The 23,210-nt window shown below is 44.2% G+C and overlaps 3 protein-coding genes across 6 annotated transcripts in view; 1 reads left to right on the top strand and 2 right to left on the bottom strand.

The window, feature by feature from the left end:
• The window catches only part of chst11 (carbohydrate (chondroitin 4) sulfotransferase 11), a 95,654-nt gene extending 92,029 nt beyond the window's left edge, over positions 1-3,625 (bottom strand). The window contains exon 1 of one of the 2 annotated variants that reach the window (XM_061029726.1): positions 3,351-3,625. In XM_061029726.1, coding sequence (XP_060885709.1) covers positions 3,351-3,453 — 103 coding nt within the window. In that variant the 5' untranslated portion in view covers positions 3,454-3,625. Of the gene's footprint in view, positions 1-3,335 lie in introns of both variants that reach the window. The other variant, XM_061029725.1, reaches the window with a different exon arrangement.
• Positions 3,626-5,032: 1,407 nt separating this feature from the next.
• Positions 5,033-17,305, bottom strand: LOC132956105 (thioredoxin reductase 1, cytoplasmic-like). Of its 2 annotated transcripts, XM_061029286.1 has the most exons (15): positions 17,045-17,305; positions 15,571-15,724; positions 14,812-14,884; positions 13,912-14,028; positions 13,577-13,737; positions 12,328-12,443; positions 12,029-12,254; positions 11,911-11,950; positions 10,775-10,860; positions 10,280-10,356; positions 10,027-10,183; positions 9,466-9,573; positions 9,259-9,354; positions 7,704-7,838; positions 5,033-6,450 (listed from the first exon to the last, which is right to left on the bottom strand). In XM_061029286.1, exons 2-15 carry the CDS (start codon positions 15,658-15,660, stop codon positions 6,385-6,387), a joined length of 1,548 nt encoding a protein of 515 aa, XP_060885269.1. In that variant the 5' UTR covers positions 15,661-15,724; positions 17,045-17,305; the 3' UTR covers positions 5,033-6,384. The 2 variants fall into 2 exon arrangements, with proteins under 2 accessions (XP_060885269.1, XP_060885270.1); XM_061029287.1 differs by lacking the exon at positions 17,045-17,305 and having other exon boundaries at positions 13,577-13,719; positions 15,571-15,769.
• Positions 17,306-17,437: 132 nt separating this feature from the next.
• On the top strand, positions 17,438-22,943 carry nfyba (nuclear transcription factor Y, beta a). Of its 2 annotated transcripts, none has more exons than XM_061029288.1 (7): positions 17,438-17,565; positions 19,764-19,857; positions 19,956-20,086; positions 20,911-21,108; positions 21,219-21,297; positions 21,386-21,465; positions 22,391-22,943. In XM_061029288.1, the coding sequence occupies exons 2-7, from the start codon at positions 19,764-19,766 to the stop codon at positions 22,421-22,423; spliced, it is 615 nt and encodes a 204-aa protein (XP_060885271.1). In that variant the 5' UTR covers positions 17,438-17,565; the 3' UTR covers positions 22,424-22,943. The 2 variants fall into 2 exon arrangements, with proteins under 2 accessions (XP_060885271.1, XP_060885272.1); XM_061029289.1 differs by lacking the exon at positions 17,438-17,565 and adding an exon at positions 17,624-17,865.
• Positions 22,944-23,210: the final 267 nt, after the last annotated feature.

The following is a 23,210-nucleotide window of genomic DNA, read 5'->3' as shown; positions in this document are numbered from 1 at the left end:
TCTTCTTTAAGACAACAATGGCTCTGCCTTGTGTGTGTGTGTGTGTTTGCAAGTTTGTGTGTGTGTGTGCATGTGTGTTTGCGATTGCTAGAAAGGGAGAGCGAAAGTGGCGTCACAAATTCAAGATAGGGGCTCATGAAGAAGTGCTGACGTCATTTCATTTCAAAAGAAGGTAAACAGATCGAGAGACAGATACGAAAACGGGTTTTAGCGGAAATCAAACACACACACACACACACACACACACACACACACACACACACTTCTTAAGAACACAAACCTCACCTGTGTCATCCTGCATAAACACACACATCCCAGCTCCTGCACAAACACACAGCTTCAGATATCTCTTCAATCAGAGCCTGCTGTTGCACCCTGTCATCTCCACAACTAAATAAAACATCCATCGTGTGACCCGTGTGTGTGTGTGTAGCTGGATGTGTATGTGTGTACTGTGTATGTGTGTGTGTGTGTGTGTGTGTGTGTGTGTGTGTGTAGCTGGATGTGTATGTGTGTACTGTGTATGTGTGTGTGTGTGTGTGTGTGTGTGTGTGTGTGTGTGTGTGTGTGTGTGTGTGTGTGTGTGTGTAGGTGGTTGTGTGTGTGGGTGTATGTGTGGGTGTCGAGCAGCAGAAGAAGTTGATGCATCGCCTGCAGCGATGGACAGGACTGTGAGATCAGGATCCAGGGGTCCTTCACAGGGGTTTAATGCTTCAATTTCTTCCGACCGATCCGTCCTACAAAGCCGCTTTAATGATGTAGAGAAGAGAGGAGGGCTCACTCTGAGTCTGCAGAACATCTCTGAGAAAAGTTTTTCTTATTTTGGATTTCAATATATCCAACCATCTCCTCTTGTTTGTAAAGCATCCTAAGATATCCACTGTCACAAGTTCAACTCTTGCTTTCAACACTGAAGACAATAAAGGAAGTTTTATAAAAGAAAAAAAAACTGCTGCAATCTTTCTCATGACCAGCAGAGGGTTAAAAAAAAAAGTCTGATGGTATTGAAGTCTATGAGAATACGGTCGTACTTCTCCAGTTGATTTATTCCCTCCCTGATAAATTCATGGTCTCAGCTTCAATTCTTCTTCATCACAGCCTGATGTTCATTTATTATAAGATGGTCCCATTAAGGGTCAAACAGACGATAAAGCAGGGTGTGCTTCAAGTTATGATTCAGAGTCGATGTCCAGTAGATGGCGCACTTTAGAACCTCTCCGGGCTCAACCATCTCATTTGGTCACTTTGCAACAGCAGAAAAATGACAAACTGGAGGCAACGAAACCGTCTACAAACGCATCAATGTCGTCATAGTGGCCAAATCCACTTTCTTACATACACACAGAGGAGAATGTTAACCTACTTTTTAAGAAATCTTAAAGCTCCACACACGCCCTGATTTAACTGGGTTACAATCCGAGATCTCACAGACCGACACTTTATCTCAAATACTCAGCAGCTGACTGACTGTAAATGTGATTTTTGGTATCTTACCCTCTCTGCTGCTCTGCTTGAAGTCTTGATAAACTGACCCGAATATATAAAGTTTACTCTCTGTGTAGGAAGACGTATGATGCATGTCTTTAAGTGCACCTACTTGTGTGTGCATTTGCTCATGTGTGGATTTGTTAAGTGGATTCTAAGAGTTACATCTGTGTCTTTACGTGTGGGATTTTAATTACATTTAAAGAGGAAGGGGGGAGTTTGTCGGTATTTTTCTGTCAACACAAACAGCGGTGGAGTCTGCAGCAAAGCCAATGTCAACAAAGACAGACGGGCTGAATGTGGTCCAGGTATTGAATTGTTGAGCAGCTGCTGACATGCAACAAAACAAAAAAGCTCTGAACCCTTTCCAAATATTAATGAGTGATCAGAAAGTGGCAAAAAAAACAAAGTTGATGTTGTGACTGAAGTCATCAATAGGTGCATCGTATTGATTTGCGTTATCTGTGCGTTCAGAATATCTGTTTGTCCGTCGCCGCCAGCAGAAACACCGGTGACTCAGAGAGAGAAATGCCTCCTGATCTGAGAGGTGACACAGTGACTGCTGAGATGTCACGCTGCTGCACGAAGCTCCAGTATCTCATGTTTCATCTCTCAGTTATCCCTGCAGCCCCATCAACCAGTCACTTTGTTTCTGCTTCTACAAGTAACAGTCCCTTATGTCCTCTCACTGGTTCTTTCAGCTTATAGAAAACTATTAAAGCACCTATGCAAGCAGAGATGTCAATTTACTGGAACCTGGTGTATCATAAAACCATTAAAGATGTTCCATGTCCATCCATAATATCATCCTCTGAGCCATCAGACTCTCTGTCTCCAGCTGCAGCATTATGGGATTATCGTCTCTGCTCGGGAATGATTCAGTTTCTGTTCATGGAAAGCAAATACCCTGAGACATTCCCCCCCCCCCCCCCCCTTTTGCACCGTACAGTAAACCTGTTGTACTGCAGGTCAGCAGCACTGAGTCAACACCGCCGCACGGCCGCTGCGCTCCTCCTCTGCGCGTCCGAACGCTTTGGTTTCAGCGCACAGAGACGCTGCTGTACGCCGCGCGGGTCTCACATGCAAGGGGCGGTGATTCATTAAACCGGGGGAGGGGGGGGGGGGTTTGGCAAAGCAACATATCAGATCTACTTATTTAACATAATGTGATTCAAATTCTCCCCCGGGACCCCCCTGCTGGCATTAAGAGGATTTTCTTTATTGTGTGATGAATTATTTAACGCGTCTCTTAACGCGCGCGGGTAAGAGAGGACATCGATCCTAAACGCTCCCTAACGAGGATTTATTTTCAGATAAGGACTACAAATTGATTTCCCATTATAAGCTCTGTCTTTGTCTCATCCTGGAACCTCTGTGTGGATCTCATTCGGACCGCTTCAACCTGCGAGTTGCCCACGTTGCCAAGCCCCCACTGCCGCCCGATCCCATCGCCAGAGAGCCACGTTTCCGGAGACAAAAAGCCTCCCTCACCATCTCCGTGCCACTTGTCAGCTGAGAGGAGGAAGCGAGGAAGCGAGCGAGCGTGGGGCGCCGGCTTGCTCACATCCAAACACACCCAAAGGCTCAACAAACACACTTACACAGAGACAGGACCGCGCGACAAAAAGCCCGGACAAAAAGCGCAACAAGACAATTAATCCAAAGACGCGTAAAGGTGCCCCCCCAAACAGATCGATTAGAGACTGTGTACTCCTGCACAGCACGAGGATTAATTATTCATCAGCTGCGATACTGTACAGCGAATAGATCGATGTGTCCACATGCCAGGAGGCAAGATGCCACACACACTCACACACACACCCGAGAGAGAAGAAAGGAGAGGATCCTACCTGGTTGGAACATACTTTGGAAATAAAAGATGACCAGAATAAAGGATCCCAAACAGGTGGCAAAAACCATCCGGCATATCCTGCTCATCCTCATTAGTTCGCTCAGAGTCTGTTTCATGTCGGGGAGGACGGACAGGCTGCAGGCTGCAGGGCGCTCGCGCTGTGGGGGGAACGAAGGGCCGGTTTGTTGGAGGGTCCGTGCGCTCTGCTGGTACTGATGAGGATTGTCTGCCGGTCAATGAGCTGGACGAATCCAACACGGAGCGTACCACTGCTGAGAAGCTGGGGGGGCGGGGGGGGGGGGGAGGAGAGAGACGGCATGATGGCACCCCCGATTGGAGGAAATGAGCGCGTCCAGATGTGCGCTTCTGCTCAAGCTAAACACGAAAAACTGCAAATAAAACCTGTAAAAAAAAACAACTCCTTAAATAGCTGCTTTGTTATCACTCACCTTGACACATCTAGATGTTTTCTTGCTTTATGGTTACTAGGACTAAACTATTTACTATCTTTAAAATTGAAAAGGATTTACTCAAGTGCTTTAAAAATACATTTTAGACAGCTGTTCTACAAATTCTACAAATATTCTTAAGCACCCAAAAGATTAACAAAAAAAAAAATGAATTCAGACACTAAAGTTAAAATGTGACTAGACCCGAGAAAATTTGCCGAGAATTAAAAATACATACAGCCAATAACAGGACAGGTTAGACACGTGATCTGCTTTGTGGTCAATTCGCCAAAAGCAAAAGTTTCAAAGCACACTCCAAATTAAAAAAAAAAAACCTTTACTATTTGAGCTATAAACGCATGCGAGTGTGGATTTACGAGTCTTCATATCAGGAGCCAGCTCCCACATGAACAGATCAGCAGAGGGGTCACTGTCACAGGTGTGGCTGAGAGGGTGGGCGTGTCCATCATCAGGTGGACATATCATCAAACGAGCCGTGCACGTGGTCAGGGTAAACACAATCATCAGACACCTTAATGTTCTAAAAACATGTTCTACTGTTACTTCAATGACACTTACTTACCTACTTAAATTAAAGATCTGAGTATCTCCATATTTCAGTGAAAGAGCCTCAAATCTCCACTTCTTGAATCAGCAGATTAGTGACTTACTGCTCAAATTAAAAATAGTATGCACCATCATTTAAAAAAAAAAAAAAACATATTAGAAGGTCAAGACAACCTAAAGCCAACTGTAATATTTTAAAAAAAGTTACAGCTGAGAATAATTCTCGTACAAGCTTTTTTAGATGTCGTGGGTTTATTTGTGAGAAAACACTTTTACAAAATCATCCTAACATTTATTCAAACCCTGAGATTTGGGAGTGATACCAGCAGCAGTGGAGTAAGCTTTGAGTCACAGTAACACTATCTGGGACACTAATGATACTCGTAGCCCTAACAGTGAGTGATTGGTGGGTGACAGAAATAAATCTGTATAAACTGTTGTTGCTGTTTGTCTCTATTCTTCTCTTTCTTCCTGCATCTCCCTCTCCCTCCTTCTCAGCAGATGTCTGTTCAACATGAGTCTGCCTGTAGAAAAGGACGTTTTTTTCCCCTGCTCTACCTTTGCTAGATGTTGCTTGGTGCTGTGCTCTTGGTGGACTCATGTTGGGTTTGTAAAGATGAAAACACAGAGATGAATTGTATAGTCATAGAAAAAAAAAGACACGTTTTTTCAACCAACACATCTTTGTATCATTTTATTCTTGTCTCTCCAGTACAGTGAGTGTATCTACCTCCTCCACATACAGCTGCAGTGTCATCTAGTGGTAGCCGCTGGTACTGCAGAGGTCAGCTGAGACTCCTGAACTCCGTCCAAGCTCAGCAGGCAGTGATGGATAGAGCTCTCCTGCAGCATCTTAACCTTGCCGTGAGACTCGCACAAAGTCACCGAAGCTTCTCCGCTTCGATCGAATTATGCTCTAATGGCATTTTCAGGCACATGCCAGAAGAGACACAGTCCTGTGCACTTGTTCTAATTAAGAGATCTGTCTTCCTTACACAAGCGGCTCTGTCAGGGAGAGAACCAGAAGGTGGTCTGGAGGGTACATCTTGAGAAAAAATTTGCATCTGGTAGCTGCAGTGTTCGTCGGGAAGCGACACACAAAGCAGGGCAGTGGCGGCATTAACATGGAACGGATGGGAGTGTGTTGCAGATACACCCGGAGAATGAGAATGACGCCCATGTTGCTCGCTCACAGACCCAACATTTTCTGATTTGAATTGCAGAGTGCAGAGCAGAGGTTGGCGCGGGAAACTCGGAAGGGGTCAGCGGCATGCCTTTTTAAAACATCTGCACTCCTGTCCCTGCGTTCATTTGTATGAGACACTTCACTTAATGACTCGGCATGAATATTCAACAGTTGTTTGAAGAGCGCTGCTTCGCTTGGCGGCGCTGAATCAGAGAGAGAGAATAGAAAAGAGAGAACGCAAACAAGGGAGAGCGTCAGGAACTCTGGCCTAATGTCGCAGTAGACGCACCAAATGCATCATTAAAGCCGAGGATTCACAGATAAACACTATTAATTTGGGTAATTCCATAATCCCCCCGTCTAGTTCATTACATGAAATTAAGGCTGTAAAACCCCCGAGGCTCATCCGGAGCAATAAAAACACAGCGTATAAGTCTGAGCTTCGACTGCATGTAAATGCATCAAACCCCAGAGTCTTATCATTCTCCTGCAGCCTTTAAAAAAAGTCAGCTAAAGCTTACAGGGGCTTTCAGGGCCAGAACCTCAGGGAGCGTCTTCACTGCTTTATAGTTAAGAGCCATTAAAATGCATTAAAAGTACTGTATATGTCAAAGTAATCCATCGAAGCAAACCATTCATACAAAATGCACACAAACCTAAAAATGTGCACACACACACACAAAGAGGAAGCGTGTGGGCAGCAGAGCATCGGTCCTCGCCCGCCTGTCACTCAGGCTTCAGGTGAGGATGTCATCAGAGGGTCAGGTGACCATCCTGCTGCCGTCGCTCTGCAGGGTGATTGCAGATCGCCCCCGCTGTCTGATTGACAGCAGGGGGGGCTAACCTCAGCAGTTGCCCCTCATCATCAAGGCCTCAGACATCCGCTGGGTTTGGGTCAGAGAGGTGAGCACCTGAGCAGAGAGGAGAAGGACGGACACGTTTATGAGTACATGGAAACAGTTTAGGAGACTGTCCTGCAAAAGTTGAGAAGGTTAGAAAAATCACTTCTTATTTTGTCCTCAAGTACTTTAAAACAGATTCTTAACTTTCAGCAAGAATAAAATGTTGAACCAAAGCCGAGACTTTTAACCTTTTATACTAAGTTCTGAAGGTGGGGGCACTTCATTGTGATTCCTAACTAGCCGCCTGAGGACAGAGAAGAATGTGGATATACTGTATGAACCGTTGTTATGATACGAGAAAACCATTTTTAACACCGTCTGTGGCTCACCACTCGTAATCTGAGGAACTTCTACTCGAGAACAATGTCTGATAAAAAGTCGCCTCCTGACTGGAGTCGTTTACTAGCTTTGGTCACTTCTGTTTCTCTTCTCGATTCACTTAGCTGAGCAATCAGAGTGACGGAGCTGGACACACCGCAAAAAAAACCAGAGCGACCATCTCCCACTGATGGTCCAACTAGGACCGACGGTGGACGATCTCCTTGGTGTGTCAGGGCCTTAAGAGCGGCCCTGCAATCAGCACACGGTCGTATTTTGTAAAGAAAAACAATCAGCAACCGCGGCGCAAAACCACGTTTGTCCAGCCTGCAGCAACATTCAAAACGCAACGCTGAAAAAATGACTGCTCGTTTGAAATCTGAGCTCGTAGTCATTCAGTCAACAGACGGTCTCATAATTACAGGATCCTTTCCCTGCAGGGCAATCAATCCATTGAATCAATCAACCCAACAGGGATCTTTGACCAGCCATTAACCAATATCTCCAACACCCCCCCGTCTTATCGCAGGGACCAGCGACCTCTACTTAACACCCCACTGAATGCTCGATTAATTAAGTTTGAAAATGTCAAGCGTTAACCCGCTCGTGTTCTGAGAGGTCAGTCTCCACAGGCCGGCAGACTGTGAGCGACAAGGTTTATTAAATATGGCCCATGAATTATTCAGACGGAGGAAACTCATTTGAATGTGCTGCTCTGGCATTGACCCCAGACTGCGGAGCTTTTTCAAGGACTGAACAGGACGATCGCTCAAAACGGACCTCTCAGCGCAGAGAGACTGAAAACCGACCGTGACAGCAAATCAAGCCAGTGACGACGAGCTGATATCATTAGTGAGGGGGGGGGGGGGGGGGGGGGAATCAATAGGTGCCAGAAGCAGCCTTAAAAGCCATTAAGTGAAAAGCAATACATTTCAAACACCAACCTGGGCCGACCCGGGGTGGATGCCCACTGTGGCGTCCAGCTGTTCTTTAGTGAGACCGCACTTCATCGCCGCAACGAAGCCTTGGAGGACGTCTCCAGCGTTGGGGCCCATGACGTGGAGACCGAGCACTCGCTCCTGTCGAGAAGAAGCAGTGTTAGAATTAGCTCTAAATTCGGAGTATCCATTAGAGGCAAATGGTCGTTCATCACCGAGTCAGGTTCTGCCCGTTACAAAGAAGTGTTTTATTGCCAGGTGTTTCCAAGCTCATGGTGAATTAATGTTGGTTCTCTTGAAATAATTTCACAAAGAGTCCTGAGAATGCTTTTGACGTGATTTGGCGCGACATCATTTTATTGATTGTTTGAGTGATTGACTTCCAGCAGGCACTGGGGCGGTTCGCAGCCGAGTGTGAAGCGGCTGGGATGAGGGTCAGAAACCTCAAAGTCCAAGGTCATGGTTCTCCCTGGAAAAAACAATAAAAAAGGATTTCTCCCTCTGGGCGAGGAGGGAATTGTTGCCTCAAGTGAAGGCGTTTAAAGGCAGGGGTTTGGTAATTTCCGACAACTAGCATGATTTTGAAAGTGTCAACTCCTCAGTGCTCCATCTACACTAAAACAAATGAACACCCACGACAAACAGAAGTGGTGTTAAAAAGCTACCTTGGTGGTAATGAGAGCTGCCGTGTATCTCAATCATGACCACTAACTGCACACGGGGAATGAAGCGCACGTAAAACATCGGAGGGGTCACATTCGAGGTAATTCACGCACAGATCATTAGCGCTGATGAGCAGAGAACATTGATGTTAACGCGGTCATCAGCAGCTCGGCGGAGACGCGCTCTGGAAATGCCGTCATCTCCAGGAGGTGCCAGGACGATTGTGCAATGAGCTAAAAATATTTTTTTTTAAAAAGAGGGAGGAGGAATAAAACGTCTTGAACTGTGCAGAAGGTGTGACGTTATGACTAAACACCTCCAGGGAGTAAACATGAGTATGTCTAGATTTCAGCTGAGGCGTACGCTTGATGTCCGTGTTGGCCTTCAGACCGTCTTTTGCTGCAGTCGCCTTCCTTGTCTGCAGAGATATTATGAGACCTAATCATTGATCATGCAGCAATGTGCAATAGACACTAACCAGTAAATCCACAAAAAATAAAATGACTGTTTTTCAATAATCCTCACACTGTGAAGGTGAAGGTAAAATATGCATCATATCTGCATTTAAAGGAGCTCTATTATCCTCAGTTTCACAGTATTGAGCAGCGCTGTGAGATGTGTAGCTCAAAAACCTCCTTATTTATCTTGGTGACTTGAGGTTTTCAATTTGAGTGACTTTCACCATCCGCCATGTTTCAAGCACATCCCTTGCTGAACAATAGATGTACAAAAGGCTGTGTGAAGCATCCCCATCACTAGTTAAACTCACATCTTTCTGTTTCCTGAGCGCTGACCACACGAGACCCTGATTGAGACAATCAGTACAAGAATCACCTGTCACATCGTGCAGTCATTTCATCCGTTCTCCATTTAAATACGTTAATAACAAACAACCTGCCTGGTCAGGGATGTGGCAGATGACTTTCACGTAGCAGGAGTTTTTATTCCTGGCAGGAAGCTCCCACTCCAGAGGCCAGTAGTAGCTGTGATACACCTGCACACAGGAGAGACATTTCCATTTTTGGCTGATTCTACAGGCAGTAAAATCCTGTTTAAATAACAGACATGCTCACGAAGGCGACGGCGTGTGTGGTGTGAAGTTCACCTCGACGCTGTCTTCTCCAAACGTCAGATTGGCTCTCTCCTCTGAGAGACCACAGGCGGCGTACTCCAGAGGAGTGAGCACAACAGTGGGCACGTTGGTGTAATCACACTGTGAAAGATAAATCATACAAACCTTAAATCAACACCAACATTCATTTCCAGACTTAATGGTTTTTAGTATTTTTTCAAACCAGAGCCCTATTCGTACATAGATTGGACTCTACAGCCGTTTTCACGCCTACACTCCTGAAAATAAGCGCAAAAAAAGAGATGCAGGCGAAGCGGAGTTGTCTTCAGGTGTGAAAGCCCTATAAATGACTCCAAGGTACAAAAAGTTTTGGAAGAAATATCACCCTTTTTTTGTTGTCTTAAGTTTGATTCGATATGTTTTTGCATTGTTCTGTTTTGTACACACATTGTGTTGGATCCAAACTACCAATATGAAACAAAATAACACAAACTAGCTGTTCCGCAGCAGTGGAAGACCAGCAACTTCTTTGTGCTTTAAGATAACATTAATGTAGAATAGAAAAGGGAGCGTAACTATTTATAAAGTGTGTACCAAGATGCTGTCTCCTCTGTAGAGTCGACGGGCCAGCAGCGTCCCAGCGTGCACTGAGAGGCCCGTCGTGGAGGGGCGCCCGTGCTGCACCGAGCCGATGGCATAAATATGATCGACACCGGTCTGATCCCGCTCGTTCACCACGACTTTGCCACTGCTGCACACACACAAAAACACACACACGCGATATCTTAATCAAAACCTGCTGAGGGAAAACCAAAAGACAAAATAAAAGTGGACACATGAAACTCACTCCTGTCTGCACTGAACCCCGACACACTCCAGGCCGACGTCACCGGTGCAGGCCCTCTTTCCAACAGCGAGCAGCACCTGCAGACACAAAGGCGGGTCAACATGCACTGATAGGATCCCTACAGAGACAAACCTATTCTGTGGAAGGAGATGTCAATTTTCAAAAACAGCTAGTTCACCCTGCAGGAAGTAGGATTGGCTGGTCTCCCACTGCCTCAATTTTTTTTTTTTTTTTGCGTTATCTTGTGTTATACAAATGTTGTTTTGGATTTATCCATAATAAAACTGAGTCCCAAAATGACACAAATGACCAAAACAGTAGACCAGCAACTCCTACATGGAGCAAGTTAGAATGATTGTTTCTGTCAGGGGAGTCTGGTGGCTTTTCAGAGAACCGTGTCACAGCTTTTTTTAAAGATTCTAACAAAGCTCTCAATCGAGGCGGCTCTCATTGATACCACGGCAGGAAGAGACAATCAAAACACAGAGGACGTACTGTATCAAAGTCGTCTTGTTCGCTTTGGCCTTCCTTAGTGATGAAGGTCACTCGAAGTGTCTTCCTGGAAACCGGCTGCAGAGTTTCTGCAGAAAAAAAAAAAGATCATTTGATGAGCTCTCAAACAGGAGGAGGTAGTAAAGTTGTTTGGGACTATTATTCGTGGTGGATTAATTAATAACAATGGAGCTCCGTCACAAAGGAATAAGATATATCAGGCTATTGAAACACACACAATACTTCCTTTTCAGGGGATTTACAGACAGAATAATACTCTCGTCGTTATCGCTTAAGAGGCTTTTAACTTTTTGAAAACATGACCATAAAGTTTTTCGTTTATTTAATTAGCATAAAGAGTAAAAACCCCAAAAGAAAAGATGTAGAGTTTGAGCAGGTGAGGTAAGACAGCGCTCATATCAAAAACAGAAACTCTGTCTTTTTTTCATTTAACCTTAGGGCGATCCTACACTCCCTCGGCCCTGGCACGTGTGGCACGGTACAGTTCATGTATGACCACAAGCACGCGGGTACACAACATGTGTTGAAGAAATGACTAAGACTTGACTCCACACAATAAGACTCAGTTGACTCAGTTGGCTTACGTTGATGAAAGTTTATGCATCAGATGAATACTCGAGGAGACATGATTCAACATCACACTTCTGTACTCGTGTCTTGCTCAATCACATCTGCCGAACTTCTCGAAAGGCATCGCATATATCCCTAAAGACATTATCATTATCAGGGTCACATTGACCCACCTAGACTAAACTGTGATGTCTATAACACTGGAGCAGACAACAAGTCTACCAAACATCCTTGCAGATATCAGGAAGAACAGTTGACACTCTCTAAGCTGTCCTTGGTGACCGTGCTCAGGCCCGGTTAGTCCTGGAGCGGTGTGAGTGCAGGAGCAGCGGGGGAATGGGGAGTGGGGGGGGGGGGGGGGCAATCGTGATTCAGCTCGGTACGGGACAACTTTGCCTAGCGTGAGTGCGTCATAATAGCATGGATATTGTTCTCCCTTAAATAATGAGATGTTAAAGAAGAAGAACACAGCTGGCTGTATGAGTGATGATAAGAATGAATGAATCATCTTAAAGGTGATGTCTGATGTCTTTCAACAGAGGACATACCTGAAGTGAAGTCATCACTGCTACCTTCAGTCTGCTCCACCTAACACCAACACAGACCTGTGTTAGTAAAAAAAAGATGAGGAAGTTGTTTTCATGATGTCTACATCTCCCTCAGTACCTTGTCCAGTGAGCAGTGATACAGGAAGTCCACTCCACTAACGAGCATGTGGTTTTCTATCTTCTGAGCCATTTTCCGATCGAACCCCGGCAGCACGTCGGGCTGCAGCATGACGCTGACCTGCACGCCGAGGCCGAACAGGAAGCCGGCACACTCCAACCCCTCTGCTGACCCGCCCACCACCAGGGTCCGACCTGGAGGGCGAGGCAGGGAGAGCAGGTCCTCACTGGTGAGAGGAGAAAACGATTATTATTCAGACTCCTGCTGTAAAGGAGGCACCGCTGGAATCAGACTCTGACCTGGTGATGCAGAACTCTGCGTCTCCAGGAACGCCCAGGTACTGAGGTCTGTCTCCTGTAGCGACCACCAGAGTCTCAGCTGTCAGGCGCCTCTTCCTCCCGCTCACTTCTGTAGCCTGATTGGACAAAACAAAGAAAGTACAGCTTACAAACCTCTCGTCCTTTGGTGCACATCGGTAGTGAACAACAGACATCACAGCTGAAACATGGAGAAACAGCAAGAACTCAAATCTTGCTCATCATCCAACAACAATAATTATCTTGTGTTTTCCTTTTTAAACAGAATTTCGGAGCAATTTAGTCAACAACACTTCTAATGTGAATACAAATAGAGGGAAGGCTCAAATCCCAGCTGTCACTGGGCGAGAGCCAGGGTGCAACTTTGAGTAGTCGCCAATAAATCACAGGACGGACGTATAGAGACAGACGGACATCGACGCTCACATTCACACCTACGGGCAATTCTAGAGTCACAAATTAACCTAACGAGCATGTCTTTGGACTGTGGGAGGAAGCTGAGGTACCCAGAGGGAACCCATGTATGCACAGGTAGAACATGCAAACTTCACAGAGAAAGTGCCCTGTACAACGGGGGTGGGGGATGATTTTGAACCAGGAACCGTCTCGCTGTGAGGCAACATCTCTAACCCTTGCACTGACATGCTGCCCCTAATTTTTTTTTTTTTTTTTTAAATGAGGATGAGGAGTCCTCTGATTTTCTAAGTATACTTTAACTGGTTTGGTCCAGTTGAGGTGCTTTGTTGCATGTTTGCACGTTGCTCCTTCCATCCCACTCACTCAGTTACTGTTCATTTCCTACAGTCTACTATCATATATGTGCTTACATGTGTGAAATATGACTGTAACACTAATAAAAGGTCAATTCTTTGTCGAAGCAGAGATTAAACAGTCAGAATTTTCTTCAACAAATCCATTACAGAAAAGGATTCTTAGTTTAAAATGCATGACAAAGATCTTTGACGGCCTGTCCAATCAGTGTGTCCTATCCTTTACTAGCTTGCAATAACTGTGCCAGATGTGTCAGAATCGGCCACAGATTTAGGGTTTTTTTTTTTATGGTGAAATTTAGTCTTTTTAAAAACAGGGCTCGATGGACGCTGGTGGTCTAGTGGTAAGTGCATAAGTGATGGTGTCAGAGGTGGTCATGTTTTAGGCTAATGATAAATGAGCCTGTTAGTCGTGCTGGGTGTAAAATAGAGCCCTGTAGGTTTTTTTTTTTTTTTTTTACCTCCACTGTGTGAGGAGCTACGATCTCTCCACGAGCATTCAGGTAAAAGACTCCACATCTCTTCAGCTCCCTCCTCAGCTCCTCACTGCTCCTCCTCCTCTGCTCCTCCACCGCCTCCACCAGCTGCGTCCAGCTGTGAGACACTGAAGGACGCAGAGAGCCTACTTTTGATTTTATATATCATTTACACAGAAATATATTTCAGATATTTCTACAGCTGCAATGAATCAAGCTGTCCCTCTTGACTCTTGGTACCTTTTTATTTGGATTTGATTTGAAGATTTAAATCATTAATGAGGGGTTTTATAATTCATGTAACGACTTCATTTAATTACCATGGTCTTTCAACTTCCAGCCATACTTCTCAGAGTCTTGAAGCGCTTTTCCCAGGAGAGATGAATGTTGTAGAAACTTCCTGACGCTGTCGACATTGAGACTGGAACCTCCGAGTACTGAAGGATGGAAAAAGGAGACAGAAAATGTAAGAAGAGGTAAGAAGGAGAAAAGTCGTTATAGAGTTTAATTGGCAGGCAAAGAAAAATAAATGTTAGGCAAGATAATCTAAGGTAAATTAAGGAGAGGAGAGGAAGAAGAAGAGGAAAGGAAAGAAAGTTCTTCAAAGGAGAAGAAAAGGAAAGGAATAAAAAAAAGGGTAATGGTACAGAAAGCAAAGAAAATAAGAGGAGAGGTTTAGTAAGAAAATGAACGAAAGAAGGGGAATGTAAAGGTATTTAAGAAAAGGAAAGGTAAGATGTGGTAACAAAAGGGAAGAAGAGGAGAGGAGAGGAGAGGAGAGGAGAGGAGCAGGTTAGGTTAGAGGAGGGGAGACAAAAGAATGACAGAAAGAAAGAAAAGGAAAGGAAAGGTACAGTGAAGTAAGACAAGGAAAAGAAACAATCGGAAAAGGTAAGGAATGAAAAGGGGGAGGGAAGGATTAGATTAGGGGAGGCAGGTCAAGAAAAGGTCAAGAAGAGGAAGCAAAGGAGGGGAAAATTGTTCCTAACAGACTTAAGAATGGAGAGGTCGAAAGTGAATTGCACAAATGACAGGAAAGGCAAAATAAGAAGCTGGAAGATAAGAGGATCCAGGATTTAAATAAGTCAATTTATTCTTCACATTTAAAGCAGGAACACAGAGTTTAAAGGCTGACACGTCTTTATTGCTGCAGAAGAAGAAGAGATGATTTATAAAAATTGCCCCGTCGACTCTTCAAACTCAGAGTATTAAACTCTCACCTCTCTTGGCGCCTCTCAGAGAGGGAGCGGCGAGGTCAAGGATCAGCACCTTCCTCCTCAAGCCTGCAGCTTCCTGACCAAAAAAAAAAAAAAACAGAATAAATGAGAGCCACCGAGTCAGCCAGCAAGCGAGGAAGAGAGAGTAATTAAATATTGAAACGGGTTGAGCATTTGCCCTCCTCAACAATCGCAGCTCCTGCCCCCCCCTTCGGCTCACGTCCCCTTCGACTGTAGAGCTGCTCACAGATCAGCCTATCAGCATTCAGCTCATTAATATGGTAATGACCTGAGCCGTGATCTGTTCAAGTGTGCGTTCATTCACCAGATTAGCAACGGGTATAGAAACAGCAGTCACAGCTGGATGCTGTAGGAGCCATTATGTGATTTTTCCTCTGTTGATTATTCGTTATGTTTGGCTCCTCATATTTTTTATTTGAGCAAAAAGTTGTTGTGCAATACATGAATATATACAAAGTATCTGAACATTAGCTAAATGTATTTTTCCCCCCATGTGGTGACGATTATTACGTAAAGTCGGGCCCCTAATTCTTTGCCTCTCGAGTTTGGTTGAGCAGGCGCTCATGTGCATTTTACAACTTGGAAAGTCGTTTTTCCGATGTGTCCGACGCCACATGAATGCACCATGCGACCAAACAAAGGAAGCAAAGAAAGCTTAAACAGCAGCACAATCAGAAGTCAAATCCACGGCCTGTAAATACTCTGTGAGTGACCACGCTACACAGCAAGAACTGAGCTGACCTTCGCCACAGCCAGGCCTCCTGACCCCCCACCAATGACCAGCAGGTCGTAGTCATAAGGCCCCAGTGAGGGCCCCGCTGGCGGCTCCATGTTTCACTGCTGCAGGTCCAGACACAGAGTGAAGTTTCCTCTGCCGTTATCCTGAAGCACAGACCTGAAAGGGAAAGACATAAACACCCTGAGTGAGGACGGACTTTGGCCCTGAGCGCCTGACTGCAGGCTCGATATCACCAAATGACGTCAACTGAAGCAGAGTTTATCGACTGAATGAATATTTTACTCACAACTGCGTTTAAAGTCTTGAAAAACAACGTGCAATATAAAAAATGATTATAATAGGTTTTATTTGTGTGCTAGTCGGAATGGGATGTGTTCAGACTTGGACACAGATTGTAAAAAATAAAATATATAATCACAGGTGAAACATCTCCAAGTGCTTTAAGTGTATGTGGAAAAACAAGTGCTGTATTGATAACAAATTTAAGATTATCTAGAAAATGAAAAATCTACATGACATGCAATAGGCCGACTGAGATTTTACAGAAATGTTTCATCATGATTTATGTTTAATAAATACTGTATATCAGTTACTAGCAGGTAGATTCATAAAGGTAAAATAGAAACATGTAAATAAGCAACAAAAGTGGTGTAAAAGAGTTTTTAATACATATGTGTTTATGATAACTGACATGATACAACAGTGAGTTCCGACCAAGCAATCTGATTGGACAAGAGCCAGTCCATGAGTGACATCACTGGGAATTTTCAGGAGATCGTTATACTTTTTATTACCATTTGAAGCTGACAGAGTTTTTCTTTACTCGTCAATCTCATTCCTCAGAATCACACAAAGGACTGTGGTGGTTTCATGAAATTATTTTAACATACAAGTGGTAACCATGGACACCAACAGAGGAGCGTGAGTGCAGTAGAATCGAATGTTTGGGTTGCTTAGCAACAGTCTAGTTCCAGATAAATTGCGGTGAAGTTAAAAAAATATCTGTGGTTGATTTTTTACATTTTATCACTATTTTCTGCTTGTCTAGCTGTTGTATAAAAGTAATAACCACACTCGAGGTGGAGATGTTGTACTGAATATCAGCACTAAAACCTTTAGACCGAACCACAGCAGTGCTGATATTCAGTACATAACTCCCTCTCGCGAGATTTGAGGGTGTCGTTCTGTTTGCACGGTAAAAGGCTGACATCTTGTGGTGACACCCGAAGCTATCAAGCTTATTTTAAACAGCTGCTGCATTTAGGGAACATGCTTACAATATGAAGGAAAGACAGTAAACATTATCAAGTATTTCAAACCTACAAATCTGACACAGTTGTTAATGGGCGTTTACATGTGCTGACAGGAAAGTGTGTTCATGTTTTCAGAATAACACGGCCTACCTTATTTTGGTCAAACTCAACACTTAGGTGAAATGTTTGCACCTGCACGAACAATTTTCTAAACACAACTCGCCTCAGTTAGTTAAAACAGCTCCAACAGGACTTGATGCAGTACTTCGGGCGATTTCAGGGATAATTGTTCCCAAAGACACGTGTGAAAAAACGGCATGAGAAGTTTTCTACAAAGCAAACATTTGCAGGAAAATGTAGGCTAGAAGAGATGCGTTCCAGAGCTACGATTAAAATAGGAATACTAAACATTTGTAACGATCGTATTCAGTGAATCCAAGATTTGATTCTTTAGTGAACACATCAAAAGACTTTAAACGATCTCAACAAATAACTACACTTAACTGGCCCACACAATCGGTATTGAAAAGCAAACAGTGGCGGAACATTTTGCTTTCTTTGCTGCATTTGGCGGGAAGCTGTGATGTAGGAGCTCGAAATGAGTACCTGAACGCACCGCAGCCCCTACTGGTCGTGTGCGGTACTGCAGCCGTGGCTCCGCGCTGGGACTGGTCCTTTCGCAGCCATTTTCTGTCCAACCAAACAGCCGTCTCAGGAAGGTAACCAACCAGGGCTTCATTGCAGGTTTGTGCCTGGCTCCGGCCAATGATTGCTAACCGATTTCTCGTTAGCTCGAATGGAAATGTCCGTCTCTGTCTGATTTTTTATTTGTTGTCTGAGTGAATGAGGGCTGCTCATCAGGAAGTATCCAGCGGGCGAAACTTTACAAATTATTATTTCACATTTCGGCCCCGGCCACGTCTCTCTCGGCTCCGCACGACAAAGAACAGGCCAGCGCGGGCTCCGTGGGCGCCACTTACTCTGGATTTACGATGAAAATGTGTTCAAGGGACACTATGTGCCTGAATAGTTCATCTCCAGGAGGTAAACCCCACTGGACAGCTTCAGTCCACCACCCTGAATTAATCAGTATCAGTAATACACCGAGCGTGTTAGCGCCCTTTGTGGGTTTAACGTTAGCTTATGTTAGCTTACGTTAGCATGTTTAGCTGGTGACCTCACCGCAGGGTAACAGCTGGCTAACTAGCACGGTTTGTCGTGTGTGTGATTATAATGTAAACCACACACTAGCTCACATCACGGTGACTCCAAACACGTTTGCTCAGAGACAATAAGTGTAATTGTAAATCAGGTGTGAGGCTCGACTGGCCCTTTTTTGTTTGTTCTCAACCTCTCAAAAGAAACATAATTAAAACACTAGTGGAAACATTTTAACGTGGCTCCATAACGAAAACAGAAAGTCAGTGAGCTCAAAACGAGGTCAGCTGGGGTTGCCAGTTATTCACGGTTACCCCGAAAAACAAAGCAAAACACGTTTGTTAAACTGTAAGCAAATCAAGCTCTTTGTCACATTAAGCTTCACCAGTTATCAATGTACAAAATACATTGAACTATCCAGTTGCTCTTGTAATATTTGTTTATTTTCTACATGTTTTTTTTTTTACAGCTTTTACAAGCCTAAAATGCATTTTGACTTCTCTTTCTGTCCACTTTCTCTGTCTATAAATCAATTTCTCACTTCTAATTTCAGCTTTTATTAATTCTTCATGCTTTATTTCAGCTCTTTTAAATACATAAATGCCATGATACTGTTTTTATCTCTTTTAATTTCATGCTTTCCATCACAGGGTCTCACTTTAATGATTAACCAAAATAACAAAATGACAGAGGACTTAATTTAAAATATTCAAGAGTGAAATGAGGATCACATGAGACATTTATACATTTATATCCCAAGACACAACAACATTATATATGTATATATATATAGATATATACACACACCCACATACAAACAACTACATACTTTTATGTTTTAAGCTCTTTACAACAAGCTTTTCTCATCAAGTGTGTTTCAGCTTCCAGGTTGTTCACTTGGACAGACGATCCTGAACACAGCTTTTAAGCAGTTCCCATATGTTTTCTGCAAGTGAATGCAACTTGTCTGGTTATTGTAAATATTCTTAATAGCTACAACATTTTGTAGAGTGTTGTGTTTACATTTCAGAATTCATAATTTTTTGTCAGAGTTGACATGCACAAGGGTCAGCCCTGAAGTTGTAGATGACTTCAGGGCTGACCCCCGTCACTTTAACTCGTCAGCAGCAAGCAAGGCAGAGGTAGAAGTCGTGACGTTTATGTTTGCACACACATCTTAAAAACTGTAGGCTACGTTTGTCCTGCTATATTCCTTACAGCTACCGATCGCTCTTACTCAACTGCTTCAGTCATGACAACAATGTAACTCTCACACACACACACACACACTCTCTGACTCACTGTCACAGTCCCTCTCCTCACTCGCTCTACCACCCACAGAATTTAACCTTGTATAAGAAAAGGATCGCCTGCAGGATTTCTAAAGCAAGCCTTGTGTAACAGGGTTATTAGATAACTGATATGAGACAGAACCAGAAGTGAGGGGTTACACTTGCATTAGAAGAGAAGGCACCATGGACATCTCTCCTTTAAAGATCCTCATCTTCACAATCCAAACAATCAATGACTAGTCGACTATCAAAATAGTCGTTAGTTGAAGGCCCAGTGACCATCGGCTAATTTGATCTCCGAGATGCACCGATTATTGTTTTAAGTTGTATTTCATCGTGCTGATCTGGTCGGCATTTGAAGTTCAGTAAAACAGTTTGTCCCATGTGCTTCCCTTTCCTGTATTTAAAATAATTGGTACGTTGAGGCTCTGCAGGAATACTGCTCAAACTTTGAGGTATTAAGACGTGTGTGTGTGTGTGTGTGTGTTACAGATGGACGGAGACAGCTCAACCACCGACGCCTCCCAGCTGGGCATCACTGGAGAGTACATGGCCTCCGGTCACTACGTCCTGCAGTCTCAAGACGGTGAGGAGCAGCTTCAGTGTTGATCGTCACATACTCGCCATCAGAACTGCTTCAAGCTTAATCGACATGTTTTTTTTTTTTTTGTGTGTGTTCTGCAGATGATGCAGATGAGAGTCTGAACGACCCAGACGATGGAGGAATAAAGGAGAACTTCAGGGAGCAGGACATCTACCTTCCTATCGCCAACGTGGCTCGCATCATGAAGAACGCCGTTCCTCAGACTGGAAAGGTTAGTAAGAGAGATGACCGGAGGAGCGGCATTACTCGAAAGATTAGTTTTGAATATTTAAAGGGGAGTTCTGGCATTTTGTCTGCATATTTATTCTGTGCTGAACGACGTCAGTCACTGACAGAGTTTGTTTTTGCTGCTGACATCCCCGGGTTGTTCGCTTATTGTCGACAAAATCCCAGAAAGGATCCATTGAAAGAAACGATTGTGTTGAAGAGAAAATATTTGAGTTTTAAAACCAGAAACATTCATCACGGCGCTTCCTTCAAAGCATGCAGACGCCACCGGCAAAACCGGTAATTCTTCTCCACAGCAGAGGGTATCCATTGATCCACTGCTTGGTGGTTTGTTGTGTTTTATCTGTGCGCTTGCTGGATTCTAACTTAACATCTAAAACCGCAACAACACAAACAAACTGGCAGATCAAGGCGGGAGCGGCTGTTTTGAAAAAGTTTGCCTGCAGGGGTTATGTTTCAGCCTTTGCAGCCTGTTGCGTCAGACAGCAGCTGTAGCTGATGCAACGGATATGCAGAACTTTTTCTACCTGATAGTTATTTAGACGACACGATATGCAAGAAAACAAAGTGCCCAGGGTTTAAAAATACAAAAATAATTCTCCAAATGTAGAATTAGTTCAGTGTGAACGCCCACTAGCTGTTTATATCTTAACATTTGCCTCCGACATGTGACATAAACCAGGAGTAGCCCTGATCCCCTGAAGAATATTCTCTGTACGCCTCCTCATCATCCAGAATTTTAACCCTGTTTCTTGATTTCAGCATCTGTTTTTTTTTTCCATCAATTTCTTCCTTTGTCTCCCTCAGATCGCGAAAGACGCCAAGGAGTGTGTGCAGGAGTGTGTGAGCGAGTTCATCAGCTTCATCACGTCAGAGGCGAGCGAGCGCTGCCACCAGGAGAAGAGGAAGACCATCAACGGGGAGGACATCCTGTTCGCCATGTCCACGCTGGGCTTCGACATGTACGTGGAGCCGCTGAAGCTTTACCTGCAGAAGTTCAGAGAGGTGAGACAAAGGTCTAGTCGACGTCCGTAAACTCCCATGTTCTTGTTGAGTTAGTTGTGCTCAAATGTGCCGTGTTTTCTTCCTCTGTGGGGTTTTTTTTTTTTTTTTAGGCCATGAAGGGGGAGAAGGGGATCCCCGGGGTGTCAGTGGGAGACGGTCTGGGGGACGAGCTGACAGAAGACAGTTTCAGTAAGTCTGAGTGGGAAACATTTTTATTGACACTCAGGTTGTGATCTTTATGCTCTCGTTCTAAAAACATCTCTTGTTCTTTGATCAGCCACTCCTCTGCCCGCTGGGATTATCACCGCAGACGGTCAGCAGCAGAACGTCATGGTGTACACCACGTCATATCAACAGGTAAACAGCACACTGTGATCTGACATGTGCTCCCTCCATGTTAGTTAATCCCTTTAAAAACAGACGACACCTTCTAATCTCTCCTGATCCTTTTTAAGTCGAGCTCAAATACAAACTGTAACAAACAACAGCCTTCAATCTTTCTGAAACTGAAAGACAAGACCTCCATCTTTGTAGTCTTTACCCTGTTCATTTGTTTCTGATGATGAACATATTTTAGTTTAGGTTTTAGTTTTATCTCAGGATGTCAGATTGTAGGAGCATGAAGCATTTAAAGGTTCTCAGAAATTACATCACAGTAAACAAAAATAACACACTATGGTTTGCTGCTCGGGTTATTTAAAGTCGACATATGATGCTGACCCCCTCTTTAAAACTCTCATATAGTGTTACAGTAATGGATGCCCACACTAAACGTGGGTGAAAGTTTCAGCTCATGGGGTAAATGTATGTTGGAGTGATCCCAGGAGAAGTCTGCAGAAGGCGCTAAATGGCTTGTTCTAAAAATTCCACCATCGCTCCTCGAGATGAAAACAAGAATTTCACCAGACGGCTTCAAGCCTCTTACATAGACTCTGTTCTCTCAGAACTGGAGAGCAGCCCTGCCCTGCCCTGCAGCGTTCTGCCCTCCAGGAAGGCCTCCCAGAGAGCTGGCCAATCGGAAGGAAGTGGGGAGGGGGGGCCTTAAAGAGACGGCAACTGAAGATGTTTAAGGCAGAGGCTGAAATTAGGGTTTTTACTGACGCCAGTATCAGGAAAAAAAAGAAGGATTTTAAACTGTAAATCTGCTCTTCAGGTTTCACAGTCGACAACATGGTGGTGAACACGAGGAGACTTTAAGGGTTAAACCTCCGACACCGTTCTGAGAGGAAAATGTAAACCTGATACACTAGATCTCTAACCAATGTGTGCGTGTGTGTTTCAGATTCCCACCGTACAGCAGATCCAGTTCTCATGACGAGGCCTGAACACAGCAGCTCCTCGCCTGGCCCATGCTCTGACACTCGCCGCAGGGTAACCGTGATCAGACGGAGGGGGAGGAGGGGGGAGACGGGCGTGTGCAGAATCCCTCGTGTACAGAGAAATCACTACCTGTTGAGTAGAACGTGTAGTTTCTAGCTGTGAGGTACCAAATGTTTTGGAGTGAATCCAAAGCAGCTGGGAAATTGAGGCTTTATTTTAAAGGCTAGTCTTATGATTACATTATTTAGTGGTTGGATCCTTTTTCGTGCGTGTGTGTGTTAATGTGTTTGCTTTTAAGCATTTTCCTCTTTTTGGGACGGGGTGGGGTTCAGGGTGGGCGGGGTTAAGGGGGATGTGTTATTGTAAGCTTATTTTTTCGAACGGCTTCTCTGTTTGAACCGAGAGAAGCCATGTTGATATTTCTCATCAGATCATGCAGCTCTTTTTGTAAGTTCTCAACATGTACCATGTGCTTTAATGTTATGTAAATCCTTTGAATAAAAATTCAAAAGTGATGTTGGAGTTTCATTTTTTTTTAACAATCACACTTTGCATCACTTCATGTTTAGCTTAGCTTAGTTTTTAGCTAGCAATTTCTCTCCCTGCAGGGGGCGACTTCACTGGTTGCTAAGTCGCTGGTTCAGACCAAGCGGTAACCTCCGGTGTTGAAAAATGAAGCCAATGCTGAAGTGCAAACTGCTGCATTTCCTCGAGTGTCCACTAGAGGCTGGCTGCAGAAGCACAGGAAGTCACATACACACCTATTCTAAAAAGTCTGTTTT

This window comes from Labrus mixtus, chromosome 22, assembly GCF_963584025.1.
Source record: "Labrus mixtus chromosome 22, fLabMix1.1, whole genome shotgun sequence".
NCBI lineage: Eukaryota > Metazoa > Chordata > Actinopteri > Labriformes > Labridae > Labrus > Labrus mixtus.
Note: the sequence above shows the minus strand (reverse complement) of the source record. Positions and strands in the feature narration are given on the sequence as shown.